Below are 27,691 nucleotides of genomic sequence, written 5' to 3'. Positions count from 1 at the left end.
TGCAAAAGTTTTAATAAGTGTTTCGGAGAACAAGGTTTTGAACATGCTCACTATATTGAAGTGAACTCAATGTTATCATTTCTATATGTAAATATTTTTATCTCCAGGTTTAACCGATGACCCTGTTTTATGCGTGGGCATATGATTCTCGTTTCACTTTATGTCAAGAAATGGTTCTTTCTGTATTTTAGCCAAAACTTTAAGTGCCATCAAGAACTGAAATTATAGCCAATACACATCAACGGTTCTTTATAAAATGTTACCTGTGAGTCTGGGATTGATCATACTAATTTAAGACCATCTAACAGGAATCAGTCAATTCACAGTTATAAATTCATTCATTTCACAATCGCCTATGCAATCAGTGTTACATGATGTAAGTATTTCACTTAAAGTTTACTGTTCTTACGATTTATCTGAAGTATTATAGCTAGAGATTAATTTATAAAACCGCCTGTAGAATATAAAACCTTGATATTAATGTATAAAGGTTATTAAGAAACAATAAGCATTTCAAAGTGACACATAGTGAACACATGAACTATGAAATAAGCATAAGAACCACTGAAAGACGATATGTGCTGATCAACCATTTTATTTAGGTATGTGTCTTCTTAATGGTAGTATTCATTCGCGATTCTAAAGACGCTGGTTGAGATTCTAATTTCTGACTACTTCGGGATCTCATTTGAATCAAAATCAACATATAACTGATGTGTCGCTTATTGCTACTGAAGAACGAGTTAACCTGTTGTTATGTAATTATTCAAATCATCCAATAAATTAAAGGTCATTTACAGAAGACAAGTTTAATTTACTCTGTATATTTTCGAAATAATCAAGTAGCATCGGTAGGATAGTACATACATTTTCCATGTAATACATACGAGTTTCATTGGATCACAATTACAGAAATAAAAAATATATCACAGGAATGTTCTGTATTATCCGCGTATATAGAGCTATTTTGTTGAAAAGAAAAAGTCGCGACAAAAAACAGTCAACTATCGAAAAAACATTTTTCCTTAATTTTAAATGTACTTGTTACGTACAATAACTTTTTCCATTTGTAATTAAGTATCTAATTATATTGAGATATGCATGAAATGTTTCAGTAACAGATGCTTTGTAAGAGTTTTTAAAGAATACATTATTTCTATAGTAGTATTCCTTGATGTAAGAAGACAGAGTAGTCACCGCAACCCTTAAACACGGATTTCATGCTAGTTTTGTACTAATCAGTAAATTTTGTCTGAAATTTTAGAAAAAAATGCTCCTGTACTAATAGAAAGTTATTTCCCTCAGTATCATTGTCACTAAGTATAACACTCAACGATTACAACAAATTAACCATGAAGTCGTAATTAAAACCACGTCTAATAACCAGTGCTGTTTGTATTTTCGCACTGAATTAGTCTCCATTTTACTGAATACTGAATTTCATTTGATTATACTACCACAGAAAGTTCGTAAGTATTCGAGTACTGAGTAACAAATTTATAGGATGAGAATTAAGCCAACCGGTGATATACGAAGGAGATAAACCTTTTAGTTAACATTTGTAAACACTATGGAGAAGGAAAACACAATAATCAAAAAATACAACTACATACAAAATCTCACTATAAAACCATAGTTACGATAGTCTGGCATTAGAGCATTATCAGTTTGCAGCAAACAAAACTGCTTTTCCTCAGAAATAGTCAAAGCCTACGTAAATGAACCCAAACTAAGAGTGAACATGATACTATAAGACCATATGGCAAGAATATTAGCATTGAGGCTAATACACCAATGAGCAGCGATGGATGGTGACTAGCAATGAGATCCAAGATGAGCGTTTCGTCCTATTTGGAACTCGTCAGCTGGGTTTGCCTGCATCCCTTATTTGTTGTTCACTCTGACGTTCGAACCCGGGACCCTTCGCTCCAAACGTCATCGCGTTATCAATTTAGCTACTGAGTCCAGATAGCCACTACCTTATGCAACGAGTTGAAGTTTAATTCATTTTCGTATTGGTTGTTTTAATCTTCCTACTAATGTCTAGGAATGAGATTGATCAGCCTCTTATTGACCTATGCTCATCCTTTTCGAATTGCCTCAATTTCGTCTTAAGTCACAAGTAGATACATCCAAGTAACGAGTCGCAAATAGGACAAAACGAGCATCTTGAATTCCACTGCTTATAATGCTAGTGACTTAAGGCAATCCGAACAGGATATACATATGTCAATAAGAGATTGATCAATTGCAGTCCTAAATATCAATGGGAACATTTCAACAACCAATTCAAAAACGAACGAACATATCAATACTCAAAATAAACATGCCAAATACAGAACAATTAGTTATTGATATAATTTAGCCTTTTAAATGATAATGATTGACATATATCTTATGTAATTGACTACCCTTTTCTTAACAATACATTCATAGAATATCTAGAAATCAAAGAAAATTTAATAATCTAACTCATATTGTAAATTAATTACGATAAAATGAAAAGAAGAAAAAACAATTTGGTTGAAATATAATTTTGACTTAGTAACTAAAAAAATGATGCATTTCATTATTTTGTAAACATTAACAATAGAATAAATTGAATAATATAGAATTCAATGAATCAAGTTAACCAATGGATAGTAAATAACAATATGATACAATTGATTTTGATTAATCAGTAACAAATCAAGTATCGAATAATTTAACATTAAACATCCCTTGATTCAATAATATTCGTTACATTTATATGTTCTAACCATGAATTCAATGAGGTTAGTTTTTGACTTTTACATGAATGTCTACTCAAAAATGTAATATTCACTTAATTGCATAATCACAAATTGCTAAACTATCTTTTGTTGAGCTCATAAAATTTCTCAGGATAAAAAAAAAACAAAAATATAAGGTGGGATTATAATTTATGGACGACCTTTGAAGCCATGAGCACGTCCACCTATTACTTACTTACTTACTTACTTACTTACTTACTTACTTACTTACGCCTGTTACTCCCAATGGAGCATAGGCTGGCGACTAGCATTCTCCAACCAACTCAGTCATGGGCCTTCTTATCTATTTCTATCCAATTTTTGTTCGTCTTTCTTATGTCTGTCTTTATTTCTCGACCTAATGTGTTCTTTGGTCTTCCTCTTCTCTTTTGGCCTTCGGGATTCCATGTGAGAGCTTACATTGTAACGCAGTTGTGTGCTTTTCTCAATGTGCGTCTCATCCACTTCCAGAACTTCCTCCTGATTTCTTCCTCTGCTGTGATCTGGTTTGTTCTCTCGCATAGTAGGTTGTTGCTGATAGTGTTTGGTCAACGGATCCGAAGTATTTTGCGTAGACAACTGTTAATAAACACTTGTATCTTCTAGATGATGGCTTTCGTTGTTCTCCAAGTTTCCTCCCCACACAGTAGAACTGTTTTGACATTTTTATTGAAAATTCTGACATTGGCGTTGGTTGACAGACAGGTGCTTTGAGTTCCGTATATTCTCCAGTTGTAAATATACTGCTCTTGCTTTACCGATCCGCGCTTTCACATCTGCAACAGATCCACCCTGTTCATCAATGATGCTGCCCAAATATGTAAAGGTTTTTACATCTTCCATATCTTCTACGTCAATTGTGACTCGGTTGTTGCATGTTGTGTTGTATCGGAGAATTTAGCTTTTCCCTTTATGTATGTTGAGACCTACTGCTGCTGAGGCTGCTGCTACACTGGTCGTCTTCTCCTGCATTTGTTGTTGCGTTTGGGATAGAAGGGCCAGATGTTAGCGTTTTTTGGCGAGTTAGTTTTCTACGGGATGGGGACGCTAACCCCATGCCCAACCCTCCTCCTTTATCCGGGCTTGGGACCGGAAGTAGCCCCCGGAGGGACTCCGGGTGAAGTTACGTCCACCTATTAACTAGTGCTAAATGAGGGTTATAAACCAGTATGAGGAATTAGAATTAAGATGGCTAGGGTTAGGAATTAGATTTAATGTTTTCATCAAGAACTAACATCAGCTATAATGCCGAAACTCAATTTAACCAAATGAATTTTGCGCCACAATCCAAAACCTGTTATCTTACATCCGATTGGTTCGTCCATAAATTATAGTTTCGCCTTTAGTATGAATTAATGTATACCTTTGCATGGACAAATGTAAATAGTTTTGATGAATGAAAATATGATAAATCAATTTGGAACGTCTGTTGGCTAAAATAAGAATTATTTAACATAAATTTCAAATTCAATCAAGTTAACATTGAATACTCTCTGTATGTTGATCATTTGAATTGTCTTTTGAAAACCCATTCATAGAAGTATCCTTAACTTATCATCTTGACCTTCAACATTACAGATGACTAATTGGCTATCTTGCATAGAGTTCACCCTCGAATTTTCAACATTCTATATACTTTAAAGACGTTTACGAAATTCTAATGATTGGTATTTTAACAATTATTCAGTGAAACTAAGAATTTAGTATACATTACATCACGGGAACTAAAATGTAGTTCTAGAATCGCTCGTATGATGTTGACAGAATTTCAACTAATCTCTATTAGCATGTATGAATCTTGTGCAGACTGTCTCGATACTTCCATTTTTCAGAAACTTTCATAGAATAGATAAATTCGTGGCTGGTAGGGATAGCCAGGACTCGCGTTTCGACCGAACCGGGTTAGGTGCACGTACATCCAATGTCGATACTAACATCATGAATTGAACCTAGCACCTTTAGCTTCAAAAGCCTAACACGTTAATCATTCAGCTACTGAATCTAGAAAGCCACTCAGACATGATATTTATATCATGATTAGAAAAGATTTCAGTTATCGCTTTGCTGACAATCGTAACGGGATTCCAATCAGTCTTTTTATTAAAATATTTGCACACCATGAATATAACACGTTATTCATTTGAAGCGAAATATACTGGTTACGAGTCTTGGTGTAAAAACGAACACTGGCATCCAAAGTCGCCTAGCTAGCTACTATGGTATAGATCTTTTCGCTTATACATGAATGCTCACAAGCAAACGATTACTCTCTACATTTATGATTTCACCTTATTCGTTACTAAGTATGTGGGGAAAACCAGTTTTGGTGAAATCCGAAAACAATACTAAAGACTTCCATTTCTCAGTTAATCAGTAAACTGATTAATATACCTTTATATTTTATTCATATATGAATGGGGTTGATGGCTTTATTTTCCCATGTTGACATATTTATGCCAGTTATATTTTGTCCGATTACAATATATTCTAAATACAATATAGGTTTAATAACCTGCTACTAGAAATTTGGTAAGCGAAGTGAGAAGAATAGATCACCTTGATAACAAAACAACCTATTGAGACAAAAAATGTTATCTTACAAGGTAAAATATTATCCGAGTTTCCAAGATGACTGATAAGTCTTGCTAATTGAACGCTATATTCGGTTCCTAAGCTCTTCTAGTAAACCCCAAGCTAGAACTACACGGAGACTTGAACAAGAGAGAAAAGGAGAAAAGCAAGTAAGAAATACTTTACTCCAAACGTTCGTTTATGTACAGAAAATATAGGGTTTTTATAGTATTTTAGATCTCCTTGGGTTTTCCCGAAAATTCTAGAATGCTACTAAACATAGTAGCAGTGTAGTAATCAGCCAATCAGAAACTCGAAATGTGACTTTCCAACTTCTGGATGTTTCTGGCAAAACTTTTAGTGAACGCTGATAGGATAAAATGCTTCCCAGTGTTTTTAGAGCCTTTCTTGGTTGTTTTTGAGGAGTTTTCTGGATCTCCCCAACACTAACATATTCCAGGAGAGAAAATCAAGAAAAGCATACATGATAAAGTTGGAATAATAAGAACAAATGCAATGCAAAATCAAATATAATAATTATGTTCACAAAAGGATGAATGGGATTGTCTAGGATGAGAAAATATGAACTGACTATACGATTTAAGGAAAAAATCACCAAGACCGATTTTCAAACTTTGTCTCTGAACACCCTTAACTGGAAAGTAAAACCCATGAAGGAATTCCATGATTCCACAAATCGTTGAAAAACAACCGTTAGTGATTTCATCAGGATGGTGCTGTCTTAATTCGACCACTTCTAACTGCTTTTTCGCTTATACATACAAAATTCCATAAGTATCAAAATTAATTCATAGTTTTTTATTTATTTAAAGTCTATGTGGTAAATTACTACAGTATCTGGAATGTATTACAAAATGTTAAATCAAAATAATAGTACACATTTATGGAATTCATTATGTTTAACAATATTAAGCTTTAGATTCCTTGCAAATTAAAAAAAAGGTTACCAGGATAATCAAACATATTTTCACGATTCCCAAATTTAAAAAAGTCTTGGAGATAACAATCTATACAGATACCTTAGATACAAAGATAATCAATCAAACTGAAACACTTTTTAAAACGAAAAAAGTAAACAATCACATAATTTACACATTTTATATAAAATTTGATCATAAAACAATGTCTGAATTACCAGAATGGGATAAATGTGTATTGAATTATTAAACTTGATCATTCCTTTGTTTTATTATTATTATTATCTTCTTTTGTTTTTCAAGGTAATAAATTGATTATCATTTAGAATTGTACATTTTCTTACTATGAAATTGAATTCAAATAGATCAGGTCATTGGATAATGTTGAATATTCACATACTTGTTGATCATGTCTGATAAAAAGATTTATTTGTTCAGCTGAAATATTCATCAATTATAAACTGAAGAATTTTATAAAAGGTGAAGTATGTGGAAATTAAAAATTAACATGTTCACATTGTTACAACTTAGTGTTCATTTAGCGAGTTAGTTTACTATGAGATGGGGTCGCTATACTCATGCCCAATCCTCCTCCTTTATCCGAGCTTGAGACCGGTAGTAGCCACAGAGGGGCCCCAGGCATAGCCTATACTCCATTCGGAGTAATAGGCGTAAGTAAGTAAGTAATGTTACAACTTAATTGATACATGACATTTAATCAATCATTTATAAAGATCATTAATTTGATCACAATTACATAATAGTTCATATGGCAGAAAATCTAATCTCTCAGCTTTGATTGTGAATCATTCTATTTTATTTTATTGACTATCTACGTTAGATTTAGTTAATAATGTCAACATAAGTTAATGTGAAATGAATGTTGTCAAAGCCAAGGTATATTATAGATCTGAATTTTCATGCCAAACATGTCATTTAATTGAAATTGACAAAAACATATCATGATCATCTGATAATTCTGTATACCAGTTATATCATTATCCTTAGAAAGCTAGTGTTATATTCATCAAAACATTCTATTTTGATTTGGTTGGGCGTAAGTTATAGTTCAATTTAAAAATAGTGATTCTATCATGAAGTGATATTAAATGTAAAACAACTGAAATAGAGAGAGAGCGCCAGCTGAATATGTTTATCCTTCTAACTTGGTATTTATCAAAAATACTTTCAGTTATCACAATGAGTACAATATATTTTGATTAGTTTTAACACTGATCAGTCAAATTAAATATGGGTCATTCAATTTCACCAACAAGTATATCTCTTTAATCATGGATACTCAAACAACTAATCAAGCATAGGTTACCGAAAATGGGCTCCTTCATGTGTGTATACCAATTCAACTGCTCCTGTGGAGCTAGTTACCTAGGCCGTACTCAGAGGGCTTTATCTTTGCGTGTTCGTGAAAATGTACCAGCATGGTTTGGAAAAGGAGTCACCAAATCGATCGACAGCACTATTCTTTCTCACTTGGTAGATAGTGGACATCACATCAAAATAGAGAAAGTTTTCTCTGTTTTATGTCAGGGAGCTAAATTACGGTTACTCTACATAGGCAAAGTCATCTGGATTAAACCCCGAAAATCAAACTTATGTATCCAAAAAAGGTATATCCAGCCTCTATATTTACCTTGGCCTACGACTGGATCACCGAACACTTAGAGTGAATATTATAAACCTCTTAACCCTTTCTTTTTTCCTTATTTTTATTATTATTACTTTTTTTGATTACCTCTATCTCAATCTATCATTTTCAATTCATTTATCGTAATTACCTTGGTAACACCCCGCTTACTACATATTATATTCACACAACAATATTATCATTATCATTATCTCAATTGGCAAGATGAACTTCTCCTACTATGCATTTTTTTACACAATCTTTTTGCATCTTCAGTTTGCTATAATACTATTCTACTGATTGTTGCTGGACACTTTACTCCAAATCATCAACATTTTTAACATACACCATTGTCAAATACATTAGTGCATGCCTTATTTTGGCCTTTGTAAAATATCATAACTGTAGAGCCTGATGATGAATTTATTGAAAACGATTGTTCGCTCAAATATATCTTCATTTTTGAATGTTCTATGGGGATTTTTAAACGCATAAATGTTTTTTCACCCAAATTACACTTCAGTAATTTATATTCTCTAGTCATTCAAGGCAACACAATTGTTCATAGCTCACTGGTTTTCACACAGTTGAAATCACGATTCGATCTTAGTCAGACAACTTTTGAAAACCTGGAAGCACTAGATAGCCGTTTCGCTTTTCTATGAGACTCCTCAACAGTGTGCGGCTACAATTTTACACTCTCGTTCTTGTATGCGAACGCATAAACTCCAGAAAACTGAGCCGGCATTCAACTGTAATAATGACTAACTCCAATCAATCTATGATCTTGCCCAACCCTTCTCTAGTTTTAATAGTTTTCTAGTTTTTCAATAAACTGTAGAATATATTTCAGATATTCAACAGATAAAAGTAACTATTTCTCCATCGCCTTGGAGCTACTAAAAATATCAAATACAGATTTACGTTTTTGATTGAGATCATGAATCGATTGATGTTAGACCACCATTTAAAACCTGGAAGCACTGGACGGCCGTTTCGTCCTATTGTGGGACTACTCAGCAGTGCGCATCCACGATCCCGCCTCACGAGATTCGAACACAGGACCTATGGTCTCGCGTACGAACACGAGGCTTAGAAAAATAAACGTTTTAAAATCTCTGATCAATTCTTATACACATATATATTTACTGATTTTTTAACCAGTAATTCTTTAATTATGAAGTGCTATTATTTTTGAAACATTCATCTCTGTTTTTTTTTAGTGTACAGTTTAAACTATTTTTATTACATATGCTTTACTTAATACTGAAGTATTTTATAGTGTACTATTATACACAAGTGGATTTATCAATAATTATTCTCATTCAAGTCGCTATGTTTTATCTAATATAAGTAAGCATGAATTCTAATGAAAGTTGATTGGATTTTTAAAGTATCTGAAATATCTTAAAATGATTTTATAGTTGGTATAGGTCATCGATCTGAATCAACATTAGGTTGAACAAATACTCAACAGCCATTCAAGCAAATAGATTATGGTTTAATGCGTAGTGTATACTGAAACTAAGCTTGTAAAGCAGCATCACCGACAAACAAAGAGGATCTGATGCGGACATAAAGGCGGGGATTGGGAAAGCAAGGACAGCATTTCTACAGAACTTAAGACAACTGTTAACCAACATCAAAGTCAGAATCTTCAATACGAAGGTCAAGACAGTTCTACTGTACGCAGCTAAAACTTGAAAAATTACCACAACCCACATAATAAAGACACAAGTATTTATAAACAGTTGTCTACGCAAGAAACTGGATGCCCATTTGCCGGATACCACCAGCAATAGCCTACTATGGAAAAGAACAAACCAACTTTCAGCTGAAGAGGAAATTAGAAAAAGGAGCTTATGGAAATCATCAAACTACATCATGAAGCGAGCGCTAACGTGGTATCCTGAATGAAAACGGAAAAGTAAAAGGCCAAAGAATACACTGCGTTGGGCATTGGAAGTAGACATGAAAAGGATGAATATCAATTAGAAACAACTGGAAAAGATTGTCCAGGACACATTTTGATGAAGAATACTGGTGGGTGACTCATTCTCCTCCACGAGAGGAACAGGCGTAAGTAAGTAAGTAACATTTTAATAAATTGCTGAATGTCCACAAGTTTTATGATGAGGATGCGATCACTATTAGTTTAACTGCCTCATCAATGTATCTTTTAAATGGTTATCAAATTTTGTTCATTCGTTTATCATCCTAACCACCTTTCAAACTTATTACAAACGATTATTCCTATTGATTACTATCTTCATTTTATATCAATTTGCATTTGATTACATGTAATTCTGTGAACTATTTACATTTCTTATATATTATGTAATTAGATCACTTTATTTGTACTTAGATCTTTTTTGTACTATTATCTCTATTCAAGATGATGAAACGGCCGTCCAGTGCTTCCAGGTTTTCCGTGGTGGTCTAGCTTCAATTGACTCATGATTTCAACTATTGAAATTACTAAAATCTCCACAAAACACCTTCTGATGATAGTAAAACTTTGATTAAATATTAAACTATCTACTGACTTATAGAATAGAGATTTTTTCAATATTGTTAATACCTGCATTTATCATTATGGTCACTTATATAATGTATATTAACTTGATTTCTTGGTGTTCATCTAATAATTAAGTAAAATGATTGACCAAGTAACTGCATAACTGTTATGAATTACCTATTTAATAAGAGTAAATTAATATCTGTAAACAGATCACCCAAAGATATCTAAACCAGTCTCTAATCCATTTTCAGATTGTAAAGTGATTTTCAAAAGAAGAAGGAATATTGGAAATTGCCATACGTTTTCGCACACAAATATAACTCCAATCTTTATATTTTAAAATCTTCACTAATGCATGTTGAAAGTTTCCTTTTATTTCTTAAGGAAATCTTGCTATTCCCTTAAAATTATATCAAATAGTTATATCTTGGATATTTATTCAAGCACAATTTATTGGCTAATCTATAATCAATTTTACTGAACAAACATCTATAAAACTAACTTGATTTTATTCTGGTTCCGGATAATCAACAATTAATACTTTAGATACATGTCAAAAGTACACACTAAATCATCTGTTTGAAGTAGAGCTGGATGATCACAATTGATTGGTCACTGAGCGGTGGTCAATGTCATGTGTGTCTAGTCCCTCTTAGTGCAGATAGAATGCAATCGACCAATTTGCAATGTGGCCACTAGCCTAGATGACTCGACGTTGTGTGAATTATGTTGAGATTAGATGGTGGTTAGATGTAGTGAACAGGAAACCCTGGACCTGGGTTTCGTGTTACTTGGAACTCGTCAGCAAGGTGTATCTGTTATCTAGATCGAACTGGTGTTCGCTGACGGATTCGATCCCGTGTCACTCAGCTTCACAGTCAGAGACGTTACCACTAGGCTAGCCGGGCTGCGATCGACCTCCTGTAGGACTGAGATGTAATCACAATTGATTGATCACTGGGTGGTGATCGATGTCATGTGTGTTAAGTCCTGGATGATGGTTAGTAGTGTAATCCAGGATGGGAATTTTTTATTATTTGGAACTAGTCAGCTGGAATAAATATTTTTAATGTTTCATATTTTAGTTTTAATTAAAACTATCTCATTCTCTTAGTTTATTAAAATTAATTATTTTACTTCATCCTTTCACTTCGATATTTTCTAAGCTTTTTTCTTAACATGTAATAATTTTAGGATATTAACATGAATGATAATTAAGATTACACATAAACACAAATATGAACATTCCTCGCATTCTCGTGTGAGATCAAAGATCCAGGGTTTGAATCCCACCTGTGGGATCGTGGATGTGCACTGCTGAGGAGTTTCATAATAGGACAAAACGGCCATCCAGTGCTTCCGGGTTTTCAGTAGTGGTCTAACATTGATCCACTCATAACTTCTGATTATATTAAATCAACAGAAACAATCATTTATACACACTACTTTTATTTTTTACATGAATTACAAGAATGATCTGATTTCTAGGCTTCCTAGTAGTGGCAACTTATTATGTAGTAGAAGTTAAAGATAACACATCAGAAGTTCCGTTCTTGTATGAATTACGACAAGTTTGTTCTCTTATTTAAACATACCCCATAACATTGTTTACGTAAGATAACGTTTAAGATGACGTTGAAATAATTAAATCTGGGATACAGATACATACTACTGACGTGTTCCGAAAACAACGATACATCAATGTTCGATCCCTGTGCTTGCCAGAATTCAACATAGCTATGCTTCATATTTTTTAAGGAGTACATTTGAGATAGTGTCCTATATAGAACTGATTATCTAAACGTTATTGGATTCTAATGCTAATGTTCACTTATAAACTAGAACATAGCATCCACTTATCAACAAGGACTGATAAAACTCAATTGTTGCAATATGATTGTTTGCCTGTTTACAGGTTTATAAGTCATATTCACTGACTTCATTCATATTAAAGTCATGAACATATCTAAAGCTGTACTGTCCTTTTATTTGAACAGAAACCAAACTTAGAACTGTTACTGATTTAGTAAGACTGTGACAGTAAACAAAGTTTCAGAGTTCTTAATTGATTAATTTTCATGAGTCAGCTTAACATTTAATACAATTGAATATATTTATAACTATCAAACAAAATTTCTGTTGAATACAGTAAGGTAAATGTGTGACTGTTGACACTTAGGCGTATACGTATACGTATAATTGGCCTCTCGACATCAGGTAATTGGATTTTAGCCGATCGCTGGTTTGTTACATCTTACGAAAATACTTAAATAATCGACGATTTTCTTCTTTCACAATGAACAGCAGAACATATAAATATATATATATATATATATATATATATATGGTTGAGATTATCGCATTCAATAGAATTTCTAAATTTTGGGTTAGGATGGAAAGAAATATTCTATTTAAATGGAAAAATCCAATCTATTCTAGAAGATATATGGGTAAAGATTTCACATAGGACTGGAAACATAATCGCTATTCAATATTCATTTTTTCAAAAATCCTTCGACCCAGAAATAACAAATCACTTAACTAATAACACCCTTAATTAATAGCACCCATCTTTCAGCACGAATCTATGTCATAGCGGTTCATTAAACAGTAAAAGTTGAATGTAAATTGTTTTTCAAAGTGCATTTTGCATTTAGTTTAATTCAGTCCCCCATAGACTTTATCTGATATATTTTGTGATAATTATATTGATAAGATGAATACAATTTATAAAGTACGTATGGACCACATACGACGCTGAATTCGGATAAACAAATCTACAAACCAAGTAAAGTACTTATTAAAGAAAACCAGATGAAATTGCTTTTTGTTATATAATCGATATTATCCTGAACAGTATTTCATTTTTAATTTAGGATCACTAATATATGTTTACTTTCGACCCTGCCATTTATCAGGTCAAGGACTCTTATATCCTGCAGCATGCACGTTACCTTTTGGTGTACATGAAGACCTACGCAAATAACCTTAGCAAAGTGAAGTTTCTTCATATATACATGTATAGTGAGCCTATATATTTGAATTAATCAGCAGATAAGGATTGCAGAAATCGTTTGCTTGTGCAATGGGATGAAGCTTAAATTCATTTGGTGTTGTTTTACTTCCCATTGTTATTTAGGACTGCGATTGACCAGTCTCATGTTTGTATATGTGCATCCTGTGCGGATTGCCTCGATATAGCCATAAGTCACAGGCTTTATAAGCAGTGATGAAAAGTGGCTAGCAGTGGAATCCAGGATGCGCGTTTCGTCCCATTTGGGACTCGTCAGCTGGATGTGCCTGCATCGCAGAGTTGATGTTCACACTGGAAAGATACAAGTGAGTTTAGAAGTGATTTTCATTACAAATTGTTATGATATCTAGAGTTATCATCAATTAAACAAATGTTATTGAACAACTGCCCTTATTATTTTATTTAAGTTCATTGTAACAGGAATCCCTAACCTCACATATAATCTAACTTGAGATTATCAAGCTTCATAATATTAGTGATTTCACAAATATGATGAAATTGCTTTACAATATTTCATAATTATCTGTGCCTGGCTTCTTAATTTAAATTGTAAATTACTATTAGAGCTTCCTTTTTTAACAATCGAAACATTTTAAGTAAAATCATTTTATTAGTAATGATACGTGATGAATTCATTTTAGAATCGAACCGAGTCAAGAATAATAAAAAGGAAGAAGATAAAAACGAGTGGTCTATTTACCGTCTAAGTATCACTTAATAATAACTTCATTTCATGATCAGCTAATTCAAACCTAGAACGTGTTACAATCTATCCAGTTTTAAGTGATCAGTATTATTAATTAACCTTCATATATATATATATGTCCTGAAACTAAGTAAACATTAGATAATATAGAAACAAAAGACACGAGTAAGTTTGCATCTAAAAGTATGACTATATATATATATATATATATATATATATATATGTACATGATGTATAAGTTTATAGTCAAATACACGAATATGAAATTAAAAATAGTCATACTTTTAGATGCAAACTTACTCGTGTCTTTTTGTTTCTATATTATCTAATGTTTACTTAGTTTCAGGACATAGTTTGTTCCAAGTTGATCATGTGTTATAATATCGTTTTGAGGGCACAAATTTGTGAAAATTTTGTTGGATTTCTTCTCTTATGATGATTTTTTTGTTGTTATTGAAACACTGAATAAATATCAAATGAAATTATTAGAGAAAACAAGATATAATAAGCGTTTTAGAAAATACAACCATGAAATGTGTTCCTTTTTTCTACATCCGGTTTGGACTGTTATTTCTATGTTTGAATGTTACGTCATTTAGTAATGTATTAGAATTATTAGGGTGAATTTTATTAAATATGATATGGATATTCTAAATGTAAAACGGAAATGATAAGGTTTTTATCTATAATATATGTAAGAAAAGTATGTGTAATTTCTCACTATCCCAAATGATAGATTTATCGGTAAGACTATAATTAATGGACGACCTTTGAGACATGTTAAAGGGACCTTGAGGGTGACCAAATGAGGGTTGTAAACCAATGTGAGGAATTAGAATTAAGATGTACAGTTGATGGTTAGGATAAGGAATTAAATTTAGGGTTTTTAACACCAACTAAAGTCAACTAAAATGCCAAAACTCTATTTAGCCAAATGGATGGTTGAATTTCGCGCCAAAATCCAAGACCTTTTATCTTTTATGTGATTGGTTCGTCTATAAATTATAGTCTCGCTGATTTATCCTTTTAGTCTTAATAAAATCCTAAATAATTTTATCGTTTCTATGTTGTTATGTTGCATAAAGTATCCTTTGACGGGAGTTTCAAATATCAATGAAAGTAGAACTCTTACTCAGTGTTAAAATAAATAAAGCTCAAAACTGCCTATTCTGTCCTAATTTCTATCAAGATCATTGTGTAAATTACTATTGTGAAACAATGTATTCTTTTGATCAGTGTCCTTTCATCCTTGTAATACTTAAAACCAGAGAACTTAATGAAAACCTTTTAATAAGATCAAACTATTATTTAAGTAATTGGTAACATTGAGTGGGTAGAACTTCCTATTGAACTACCTTTACATATTCTCAAGGGAAATATTGAAAAAAAATTCAGTGATGATCATTAATAAAGTTGAAAACTTCCTTAATCTGTGAAAAAAAACATTTCACGTAATCTCCTAATCATTCTGCTATTTTCATACTACTAATATCAAATGCTATTGACTAAACAAATATACGTAAAATACATATGGGTATTAATCGAATCTAGATAATTCTTGTATTGTACCATTATTCACCCTATCCAACTGGATTTTAACCATGTCGGAAGCGAAACAATTACCCGTCAATGATATTGCAATATAATCTTATGAAATATCATTGAATGATTAAAGTTAGTTATGCAAACTATCAGTTACCAGATCAATATTCTAAGGGTTTTTACTCATTGAAAGACCCAATTGTCCTGAATTTGATCTCCGGCAAGATTTTCGATGTTTTTTCCTACTGTGAAGCCTCATACGAGAATAAGATACCTATCCAACAATTTCTGGTTTTCAATATTCAGTTATTTCATAATGAAAACAACATAGAAAACTCTATACTACAATCACTTTAACATTCTGTTAAACTAATATGGAAACAAAAAGTCTTTATGCTGATTTCCCATTAACTGAAAAAGTCATATGAATTTATTTCCTGATAAAAAAGAAATCAGTCCTAAATAATTCATACAGTTATTTAGTCTTTTATAACTGTCTAAAACTAAGATTTTTTTTTAAAAAAAAGAGATGGTTACACCACCTAATCACATAGATCAAGACAAACTATGTACAATAAATAATGATATCAAGGGATAACAAATATTGATATGAACTATATAGAAAGTAAAAAAGAAAAAAAAGAAACATCTACAAATTATTGATTGATCAAGTTTCATAAAAACAGAATAGAAAGAATAATTCAATGAAATGCAACATACTAGATATAGTATATTCAAGGTATTTCCAATAGGATATTTTTAATGTGGGCTATTGACTTACTAATTGAAATGACCAATTAAATTGATCTACTTTTAGGATAAATTCTCAAATATAAACATACATAGTACGTTGATAGAATCTTCTCGGTTTTATATCATCATATATTGGTCATCCTTTTTATGTCACTTTTGTGAGATGCTCTGATATGAATTAGTTTCCCTCCCTTTTTTTCGGATAATCCATCTAGTCAATTTTTAATAATAATTTAGGTGAAACTATAATTTATGGATGATCTTTGAACGACGCTAAAATGACCTTCAGAGTGCCCACCTAATAAATAGGGCCAAAAGAGGGCTATAAACCTGTGTGAGGTATTAGAATTATGATTTAGAGTTGATGGTTAAGGTTAGGTATTAGATCTAGGGTTTTCATCACGAGCCGACATTAACTAAAATGCCTTTCTCTATGCAGCCAAATGGATGATTGAATATCGCGTGATTGGTTCGCCCACAAATTTTTGTCTCACCATAATTTGTATCCTGATTGAGTTAATGGCCTAATCTAAGTTTATCTTTTAGTCTGGTCCAACCAATTTACTGATTTTAATACCATTAAAATTTATTCAGTCCACTAAAACCATCGTAGATTCTTGTTAAATATCGAGCAGATTTCCTAGTTCGAAATACGAGAATTGAAGATATTTAGATTATTTTCGAAAAGGATTTGTATTCCTAATAAAGTGTATGCCAAAAAAGTGTCGAGGCGTTTCAACTAAGTTATGGGGTCTATAATGACGCATTTAATGTAGAAAATAAATTATAATCCACTCCAATAGCCAAATGTAAATTTGTGTGGGTGGACATTCGGTTATCCATCTTTTGTAAAGGTTAAAGATAGGTTGGCTATCCAAACAACAAGTAGTAGATTATGTGACAAATTTACAATCAATCTTTAAAGATTGAATCTTCTAAACGTACATAAAAGAGTGCTTGATATGTAAAATGCTAGACGATTCATATTAAAATCTATACAAAATAACAGTAAATTATCTTTACTTATTAAGTCAACTTACAGAATTGAATGAAAATATATGTCATAATAAATTAAACTTCAATAGTTGAGATCATGAGTCAATTGATACTAAACCAACATGAAAAACCTACAAGCACTGGACGACCGTTTCATCCTATTGTGGGACTCCTCAGCAGTGTGCATCCACGATCCCGCCTCGCGAGATTCACACGCTAGCACTTAACCACCAGACCACTGACATAGCCGGCATTCAATGGTGTTAATATCTAACTCCAACTAATCCACGAAATTGAGTGACACATCCACCATTGTCATCAGTGAGTTACTCACTCACAACTGACCCGGTTGAACTTCACTGTATTTATTTATTTATTTATTTGAACACATGAATATTGGTACAGAAGAGCGCCAATGTATATGCGCCACACAAAACAATGAGAATTCGAAGAGAAATATAAAAAAAAACTAAGGAGCGCAAAAAGAAAAAGAGAACAATAACGAAGAGATTGGAGTAAGGTAGTGTGGTAGTAACGACGGAACGAAAAGGTACAATCAGAAGAAATCTTTCAGGTAAAGGAGACACAACCACTTTTTATGAAGAAAGTAAAAGAAGGTTACAGCAGGATCGCCACTGGCTTCTATTCTGAGCCATATCTGATAACGTCTCTAGCCACTGTGTAGCACCATCTCTCAGACCCCAACCAGGGAGTCGTGAAGGACCAACAGAAGCCAGCCCCTTGCAGCTTTCTTTCATGCCACGACACCATGTCATGGACTGACCACCTCTCCGCTTCTTCCAACCAGTCCCAGAGTCGGCAAATAATGCACGACGTGGAATTCTCTGGGACGACATTCGTAGAACATGTCCAAGACACCGAAGTCGGTGTTTCAAGATGGTGACACCAATTGAATTATCATCTCTGTGCCCGAACACACGATGCCGAACCTCTGCATTACTAACATGGTGTTGCCACTGGATGTCAGCAATCCTTCGGAGACAACGATGATCGAACACAGAGAGTCGTCTAACGTCCTCAACTCGGAGAGACCAGGTTTCACAAGCATAGAGCAAAACTGCTCTCACCGACGCGTTGTAGATCCGACCTTTTACAGCCAGACTAACATTACGAAGGCGCCAAAGGTGGCCCAGATTGGCATAAGCCGCTCTAGCTTTCACTATACGTGCATTGATCTCATCACTCACACCCCCACCAGCACTTATGCAGCCACCCAGATACACGAACTTCTCGACTACGTCTATCTGCTCACCATCCAGGGTGAGTACAGGATTGGAATTCTGCCAGTCTTGTAGAAGTACTATGCACTTCGAAGGTGCAAAGCACATACCATACCTACGGACACTGATTGCCAACTGGTTAAGTGCGGATTGCATGCCTTGGGCATTATCGCACAGTAAGACAATATCATCCGCATACTCAAGGTCGAGAAGTCTTTCCCCAGGCAACAGATCTACACCACCATTACTTACATTCATCAGAGCTGTTTCCAGAATGTCATCGATGGCAAAGTTGAAGAAGAATGGAGAGATTGGATAACCCTGCCTAACCCCACTGCTCGAATGGAACAATGGAGAGAGGTGGTTGTATGCCCTCACTCTGCCTGAGGTGTTTTTATATGGGGCTTTTAGGATGTTAATAAACTTCTCAGGCACACCCTTCTTCAATAGACAATCAGAGAGAACAGTCCTGTCCAACGAATCGAAGGCAGCCCTGATGTCAAGAAACACTACGATTGTTGGCCTTTGAAAAGTATGGCGGTGTTCTAACATTTGGCGGAGGGTGAAGATGTGATCAATACATCCTCGACCAGGGCGAAACCCAGCCTGCTCCTCGCGAGTCAATCTTTCTCGGGTTTTGAACAACCTACGAAGTATGACGGAAGCCAATAGCTTGGACGCAATCGGAAGTAGACTTATCCCCCGATAGTTGTTACAGGAACGACTTGAACCCTTTTTAAAGATAGGGACAACTATCGACTCATTCCATGACGTTGGTACACTCTCTAGTTCCCAAACCTTTGTAAACAACGCCGTCAATTCCTTAGTCAAAAAGTCACCACCATCTTTAAAAAGAGCCTGAGGTAAGTCATCTGGGCCAGGTGATTTGTAACGCTTGAAGAGTTGGAGTTCCTTGCGGACTTCCTCCTCGTTTGGTGGATCAGTCGTCACCGGCCATGGAGGGCAGGACAGTCTGACCGATGTTGCCGGAGCAGCAGGCCAGTTGAACTGCCCTTCAAAAATTCTGCCTATCGTCCAAGACGTCGATGGATGTTAGTGATTGGCATCCCATCATCCTCGCAGATTGTTTCACTCACACCAGACTTCTTGCTGCCAGTGGCTCGGATGAGTTGGAAGAGCTTCCGGTAGTTACCAGATGCAGCTGCTGCTCCCAGCTCATTAGCACGCATCGACCACCAGGCTTCTCGGTCCTTACGCAAGCTTTGCCCAATTTCCTTACGTAACATCCTTCGTTTATGGTCAAACTCACGGTCACCCGGAGTAGACCGACGGGCTTCAATGAGTTGTAAGGAACCTGCAGAAACCCAGTGCTTATAAGCGGGACGTTTCGCGAACCCACAACTGACTGTACCCGCCATTTTCATGGCGTCATGCAATTGCAACCAATGTTCATTTATACTTTTTGGTGGAGTGGTAGCTAGCCTAGAGGCTAGCTCGGTTCGATACTTACTAGCAACAGAAGTTGCAACCAGCTTGCTAATATCAATCCGTTGATGGCGGTCACTTCGTTGTCCACTGAAAAGTAAGGTAAGATTGGCGCAGACCAAAGCATGGTCAGAGTCCAGATAGGTACTCCAAAAGGAACGGCAGTCTTGTACACAACCACGCCAGCGGTAGCTGATCGCGATGTGATCAATCTGAGTTCAGGCTTGAGATGCAGAGGGAGGACGCCAGGTGGCACATCGGCGATGACTGTGCCGAAAGTTAGTGCTAGCCAGAAACAGGTTGTGGTCTGTGCACAGTCTCAGTAGACGGTCCCCGTTATCTGTCCTGCGACCAACAAGTCCCTATCGGCCACCTAAACGACTCTCTTCTGTGCCTAGACGCCCGACCTGAGCATTCAAGTCTCCGGTTAATACTACAATATCTGTCGAACGCACTTTCCGGAGAAGAACAGATAACTGGTGGTAAAACTCATCCTTGATTGCATCCGGGCTGCAATTTGTCGGGGCATAGGCGGAGATGACAAAAAGACATCGTTTCTCACGCCGATTTCTTCTCACTTTAATGGAACTTTCCAATCTAACAGCACATAACCGACTGTTAATGGGGATCCAATCGATTAGTGCTGCCTCAGCTCTAGCGCTCAGTGCGACGCCAACGCCAGCAAGACCAGACGAAGATGCCACAGGGTCCCTGGATAAGCGCACGTAAAACAAGCTTTTCGAAGCGACAGATGGAGATCGAATTTGTAGTACTTCGCCCGAGTCTTGAATACTGGTCTCGGATAGACAACAAACATCAATATTAAGACTTTTCAAAGACATGGCCAGCCCTATCTGTTGTCCGACCTGCATAAGTGTGCGAACGTTGAAGGCAGCCAGTTTGAATGGTGCACGTGGTTTCAGAAAAACTGCTTCAGTTCTCGTATTCGGTGGTAACATACAATTTTCAACCGGACAGTGACTCGAGAACGTTTAGATACAGTCGAATTTCCACCAAAGACGAGCCGCTGTATGAGTATAAAAGAGGGTGAATAATGTGGAAAATAATAATAATAATAATAATGACAATAATAGTAATAATAATAATAGTATTAACAATGACAATAATTGTAATGATAATAATTTGAATCAATTGATTGTTTTTCGAAGTGAGAAAAGTAAGTTCCATAGACATAAGGAGTTCATCATTTGTGTGTGGGATGTGATACTGCCCGGGTGCCCAAACCGAAGCAGGTGGTCATCTTAGGGGGCCACACCCCGAGCCTTTGACCTAAAGGTCTAATCCACAAGGCAGTGGAGCATCGTAAGGAGATGCGATCCCATGGTAGCCGGTGACCGACGATTGGTTCATACGCCATTTGTTCCCGCAGGATACTGGAGCCCATGTGCACCATTGGTTTGTGATCCGGTTAAAGCGCCGGACATTCGCTTTTCGTTTTCTCATTTTCGTAAACAACACCCCCGCCACGAGAAGGCAATGAGTAGGACTTCCCTGTCAGAGGCTGTATACGCGCGGCCGTGTGAGAGTATTTCGAGAGGGAGAGCGGAGTCTCCCCACTCTCGGCCGTACCAGGGCATTCGGGGGCACATCCCAGCAGTAATGTTTTCCGTAGATTTAGTCAAACTGTTATCATATTTCAGTAGTTAAGATCATGGGTCAATTGAAGCTAGATCACCACGGAAAACCTGGAAGCAGTGGACGACCGTTTCATCCTATTGTGGGACTCCAGCAGTGCGCATCCACGATCTCGCTTCGCGGGATTCGATCACATGACTTATCAGTCTCGCGTGCGAGCGCCTAACCAGTAGACCACTGACATAGCCGGCATCCAACGGTGTTAATGTCTAACTTCAACCAATCCACAAAACTGAGCGACACATTCACCATTGTCATCAATGAGTTACTATCTCACAACCGACCCGGTTGAACTTCACTGGTCACTGCTTCCCACTAGAACTCCAGGATATACCTCTTGAAGCCAGTCACTAGTTAGCATATGTTGATTGATATCAGAAAGGGTTTTTGTGGATATCATAGTAATTTCAATAGTTGATATCATGAGATCGATATGTCCTGGGTTCGAATCTCATGAGGCGAGGTTGTGGATGCGCACTGCTGAGGAGTCCCATAATAGGACGAAACAGCCGTCAAACAGTGCTTCCAGGTTTTTCATGGTGGTCTAGCTTCAACTGACTTATAATCTCAACTATTGAAATAACTATAATATCCACAAAAACCACTTCTGATATTGGTAAATTAAACGTCTATTTATCAACTCGACTGTTTTATCGATTGATAATTTTGTTTGTTTGTTTTTCTTTTGATTTTGCACACTTTTTTTTTAGACATTTCAATAAATATTAAAGTCAAATGAAATTCTTGTTTATCTAAATGAAATTCATTTAGTTAGTTACATAATTTGACATTCAGAAAAGAACCTTCTATACAATCACATTTTGTCTAAAATTAATCGGTATATTTCATATGATGATGTTCAACTAACAGAAAATCAATCAATTATTTATGTTTATTTCAGTTGTGTTTTTTTAACAACTACACCATGCATTGCAAATGTTTTATGAACATTTGGGATTGTTTACTTGAATCTTCTCACTGATGTTTACGACTGTAATTGATCAGTCTCTTATTGGCATATGTGCACACTGTGCATATTGCCTCGATATTGTCTTAATTCACAAGTATTATTAGAAAACATAAATAGTGGATAGCAGTGGAATCTAGGACACGCGTTTCGTCCTATTTAAAACTCGTCAGTTCGATGTACTTGTTCGATAAACAGATTTTTTAGGAAATTAAATGATAATTCACAGTGTACACATGTAAAATACCATTTTATTATCATTATAAAAGAAAGGAACAGATATTACGGAAATGTCATCTTGGATAACTAACAGAATTGATCAATGATCATGATAAAATATAAAAATGCTTACTATGAATTTATGCTATTCTGTATGATTCATTTTAATATGTCCAACTGAAAAGGACCATGTTTACTATTTTATCTTTAAAAGTGAAGAATATTAGGTTAAAATAATATTTGAGATGGTGGAGAAGATTTGTAGCTCAGGTGGATGATTTTGGTGGAGTTTTGTTCTCTGAGCTGGATGGCACGACCAAACCATCCAGCTCAGAGAACAAAACTCCACTAAAATAATATTTGCAAGTATTCAGAAAATTAACAAACGTACAAGCAATTATGTAAAACTTTATTATGCTTTGCAGTCCATCTGTATACAATATATAATAAGGTCTGTTTTTTACATTTGCTATTAAATAGAGGTTAAATGTTCGCGCGCGTAATCAAACGTCCAGGGTTTGAGTCTCATGTGCGAGACCTTGGATGCTTTATAGCTATGGAGTCCCATACTAGGACGAAAAAGCCGTCCAGTGCTTCCAGGTTTTCACTGATGATCTAACATCAATCACTTCACGATCTCAATAAAAACTCAGTGATCTCCGCAATTCTATACTGATAATACGTTTACCGTTTTTTAAAGCCGCAAATTTCAACTCCTTTCTCAAGTACTTATTTTCAGTCATATGTAATAAACGATAAATGTTTAGCAAGGCATATAACATATATTAATTCTAACCTATGTCGACGTTTTATGACTGATTACTATTGACTGAAACATTACTATTTGAAGTAATAAGAAATCAAACGAAAAATACCATGCATGCAAATCCAGCTAACGAAGCTCGTAAGGGACAAAAGGCGCGTCCTGGATTTCATTGTAGGCCATCATTCATCTCTGCCTGAAACTGTTTGTAACTTAGTGATGATATCAAGGCTCCCTATACAGGACCACATATGTTAAAAGAGACTGATCGATTGCAATCACAAACATCATTGAGAGGATTCAAAAAAAATAAACGTAAACCAAAAATACAAGTAGATATCATATAGAACTAACTAATTAATTATTTTAAAGCGTTCCCTTTGATTATGTTTTTATTTACGTTTAAACATAAGTGTTTACAGACATTCTATTACTTCCCATTATAACCAGTAACTTACATTAACTCGATTAGCATTATTCTTATACAAAATCCAGGAATAACACAGATCTTGTATAAGATAGTAGATCTTATTCGACGCTACGTCTATTTTAACTAGTAAAAAATATTTAAATCTTTTCCACAATCAACTTATAACTTTCAACTGCGTTATTCAGTTGGGTGACTTACAATAACTATTTAAATTCGAAGATTGTTTCTGTCACTGACTTAGATCTACTAATTTATCATCTATTGGTTTGTACGCTTTAATCTTCAACGGTGACGAATAATGGTTGTACTATATTATGAAATGACTAAAGTTTCTCCCTTGTTGCATCTGATTATCTTTCTAAAAGAAATCTTATTTGCTGTGAAACGTGAAAATTATTGTTACTAATCTTTGACGAAAGTTGAACGTTATCAAAATAATAAAAATACATGGATTATTACTAGCAGTGAAAACCACTAGTGGCGATTTGTCATCATATTGTCTAAATCATAGTTCAGTTAATGTTAGTCCATGACGAAAATCCCCTTCACATTATAATGTTAGTTTAGCTTATGTTAACAAGACGGCATCTTATCATAAAACATTTTCGGAAGACTTATACAAAATAAAATTTTTAAAACGTAAATGATATTTTGGCAATATAAAATACTTACAAAAGCAATAAAAGGGACTGTGAATATTATAATTAATAAATATAACGTTTCGTAAAGCAAATACTTCTACTGGTGGTATGTTCTCTGGTTTGAAGTTTTTAGTGGAGATTTTCAGCCATTCTGAATTAGCTCATCAGCATTGGATGACCTAAGTTATTAACCAAGATCAGATTGTAATACCGTATCCTATCTATTCAGTCACTGAGTAACGTACTCTCAAATTTTACCTGTTGCTGAAGATATAATGAAATCTTCGATCCAAGTAACGTGTATCATGAACTTTAGTTTGCTTACTATTATTATTGATTGGACTATTCCATTCGTTGGCATTGATGTAATCAATGAAAAATACGATACACCTAACAAAATTCAACCCACACATCCATTGAATCAAGATGGCCAACTTGTAAAACGACAGGTTTATCATACGAGTGAATAAAAATCAGTTTAATTTAATTTAGGAGTTAATTTACACCGCTTAAATATTTTAAACCTCATAATACCTTATCATTCCATATAATGACTGACTATGTTTCAACAGTTTTCAATATTGTTGACTGGATAGAAAGTCGACTAGAACTGACTTGATAATAGGGATGAATGACACTTGATACGAGGTCATTGGGGTTTGATCCTTCTGAAACATTTTCATCAAATTTATTGAAAATCTCATTAGTAGATGGTGGATCGCTAGGATAATCAGCATCTATCAAAATTTCATTAGGTTCTTGATCATCATTTGATACATTCAACATATTTTTTCTCATTTTTGTAAGAAATTTGATCAAAAACATATGATTCATTAAGATAACTCATATCTAGTAAAACAACTAGAGAATCCCGGTATGTATATTCATCAGAAACTTTTGTCGTAAAATGATGAAATCCATATGATTCAAATGTCTTCATTATGCTGCTTGATTCATTTTCTGTTTCTTCGTGTGTGGGTACTGCAACAATTTCATGAGCATTTAACAAAACCCCGTCTTTTTGTGAGCTAGACAACTCACTGCTTGTAAGTTGTATTTCTGCGATAATGGGATTCGAACCAACAGCAGAACATGTTTCTGAAATGGACATTCTTGGACCGATGGGTGGATCATATATGATTGTTACTGTTTCGTTTGAAACACTGCTGTTGTCGTTGAAATAGCAACTGCAATTAATCGGAAGAGAAAGCCATTTTCTATTTCTGTATGAATCAGCATGGTAATAGAAAATAATATACGAAAAATTTACAACTAATATCGTTCAAGGACGCCGACGACAATTCTGTATGCTGATTGTTTTGGTCCTTTTTTCACCCTATCGCCACTGATATGTCTTCTCGATTGAACACTACTTGTTATATCTGGTCGTCACTGTTTGTTATGTCGGAACCACTTATCACTTATACTCGAAAAACGAGGAACCATTGCAATATTTGCATAAAATGATTTTATCCCATAAAAATGGATATATTTCTTATGCAATATGTTGGATTTGTTAATCGAAATATCAGTTAACATAGTTTATTAACATTTTACAATACAGTCCCCCAGTTACATACATTAACATACATCGTAATAATACTGATAATCTAATACTGAATGAATTAGTTATTATTTTACTGAAATAGCAGTATTGTTGAGCAATTTATAACCCATCAATTATGTTTGACATTTTAATGAAGTAATAATTAATGGATTGCTGTCTGTTCGTCTGTTTTTTCTTCTTTAAAACTGACACCGCAAAATATATTTAGTTAAATCATCATAACATACTTGAAAATAACAATGATTTGAATAATTTATCATCATTATTCCACATAATATTACTTAAACTTGAAATAGATTTGAAATAGTTTTCCATCACATGTCTACAACCTCATACTGGATCAAATCAAAGATGTTTAGATTCATCGCTAAGTATGATATATTAACACTATTGAATTGAAACATAACCGTTAATACTTCCAACTTTAATCAATTTGAATTATGATGTGATTCAGTGACCAACTCCCATTCTATTTGGATTCATTGTTGATTACACTTGAAATGTACAGAATTAGGATGAAATGAGCTGTCAAACAAGAATAGTATGCTCTGAAGAGTTGCTATTTATTATTATTGAACAAATTTAGATTATAATATGTGTCTATTGAGTGTGTACATTATCATACAGAGTAAAGCTATATAATTTTACATGTATATTTATTAAAAAAATGTTTAATTTGATAATAAATTTATTTACGAAAAAAAAAAGTTTTTGCTGAGTTTCATATATAAGTTTTTTTAATTTTTCGGTAGAAACTATTTAAAGTATCACTTTCATAGTAACCAGGTAAGAAAACTGGTCCATTCAAATGTTCAAATTTAAATTCTTAGATCGATTAAAATTTTGATTTACTCTCACTTGACGACTAAAACCTTTTGAATGAAGCTTCAAATTTTTATCTCATTTCATAAAAAAATCAAAAAAGATTTTGATTAAGAAAAATGTTAATTCAGTTTTCACTGTGATATTTTTTGCATCACAATCGTACTTTTGTGTATGTTATATCCCGATAAGAATAATGAATGGTAATTCTTGGGATCCATTTATTGACCAATACTATGAGTATATTCTTATCGTTATGTAACTAAACTGTTCATATTCATGTCCCTCTTATTATGAGTTTTATTTTGACCTATGAACTATTATTATACGATTTACCATTCTTGAGTTATGGCCTGTTTATTAATTACTATCTCCGTCATTCACAGCCACTTTGGGCCAAATCTTGTACAAATGTTATTTTCTATTATATGGTACGTTGTGGTCTGTTTGATTGGTATATAA

General features: G+C 34.4%; 1 protein-coding gene across 1 annotated transcript; it reads right to left on the bottom strand.

Annotated features, from left to right (window-relative positions):
• Positions 1-2,736: 2,736 nt before the first annotated feature.
• MS3_00000611 (uncharacterized protein) lies at positions 2,737-26,609 on the bottom strand. The gene is made up of 2 exons (XM_051208312.1): positions 25,375-26,609; positions 2,737-6,718 (listed from the first exon to the last, which is right to left on the bottom strand). The coding sequence occupies exon 1, from the start codon at positions 25,949-25,951 to the stop codon at positions 25,607-25,609; it is 345 nt and encodes a 114-aa protein (XP_051065637.1). The 5' UTR covers positions 25,952-26,609; the 3' UTR covers positions 2,737-6,718; positions 25,375-25,606.
• Positions 26,610-27,691: the final 1,082 nt, after the last annotated feature.

This window comes from Schistosoma haematobium, chromosome 6 (genome assembly GCF_000699445.3).
Source record: "Schistosoma haematobium chromosome 6, whole genome shotgun sequence".
NCBI lineage: Eukaryota > Metazoa > Platyhelminthes > Trematoda > Strigeidida > Schistosomatidae > Schistosoma > Schistosoma haematobium.
Note: the sequence above shows the minus strand (reverse complement) of the source record. Positions and strands in the feature narration are given on the sequence as shown.

Coding starts and splice junctions, on each gene's coding strand:
- MS3_00000611 (XM_051208312.1), bottom strand. CDS start 25,951: ATGTCCATTTCAGAAACATGTTCTGCTGTTGGTTCGAATCCCATTATC.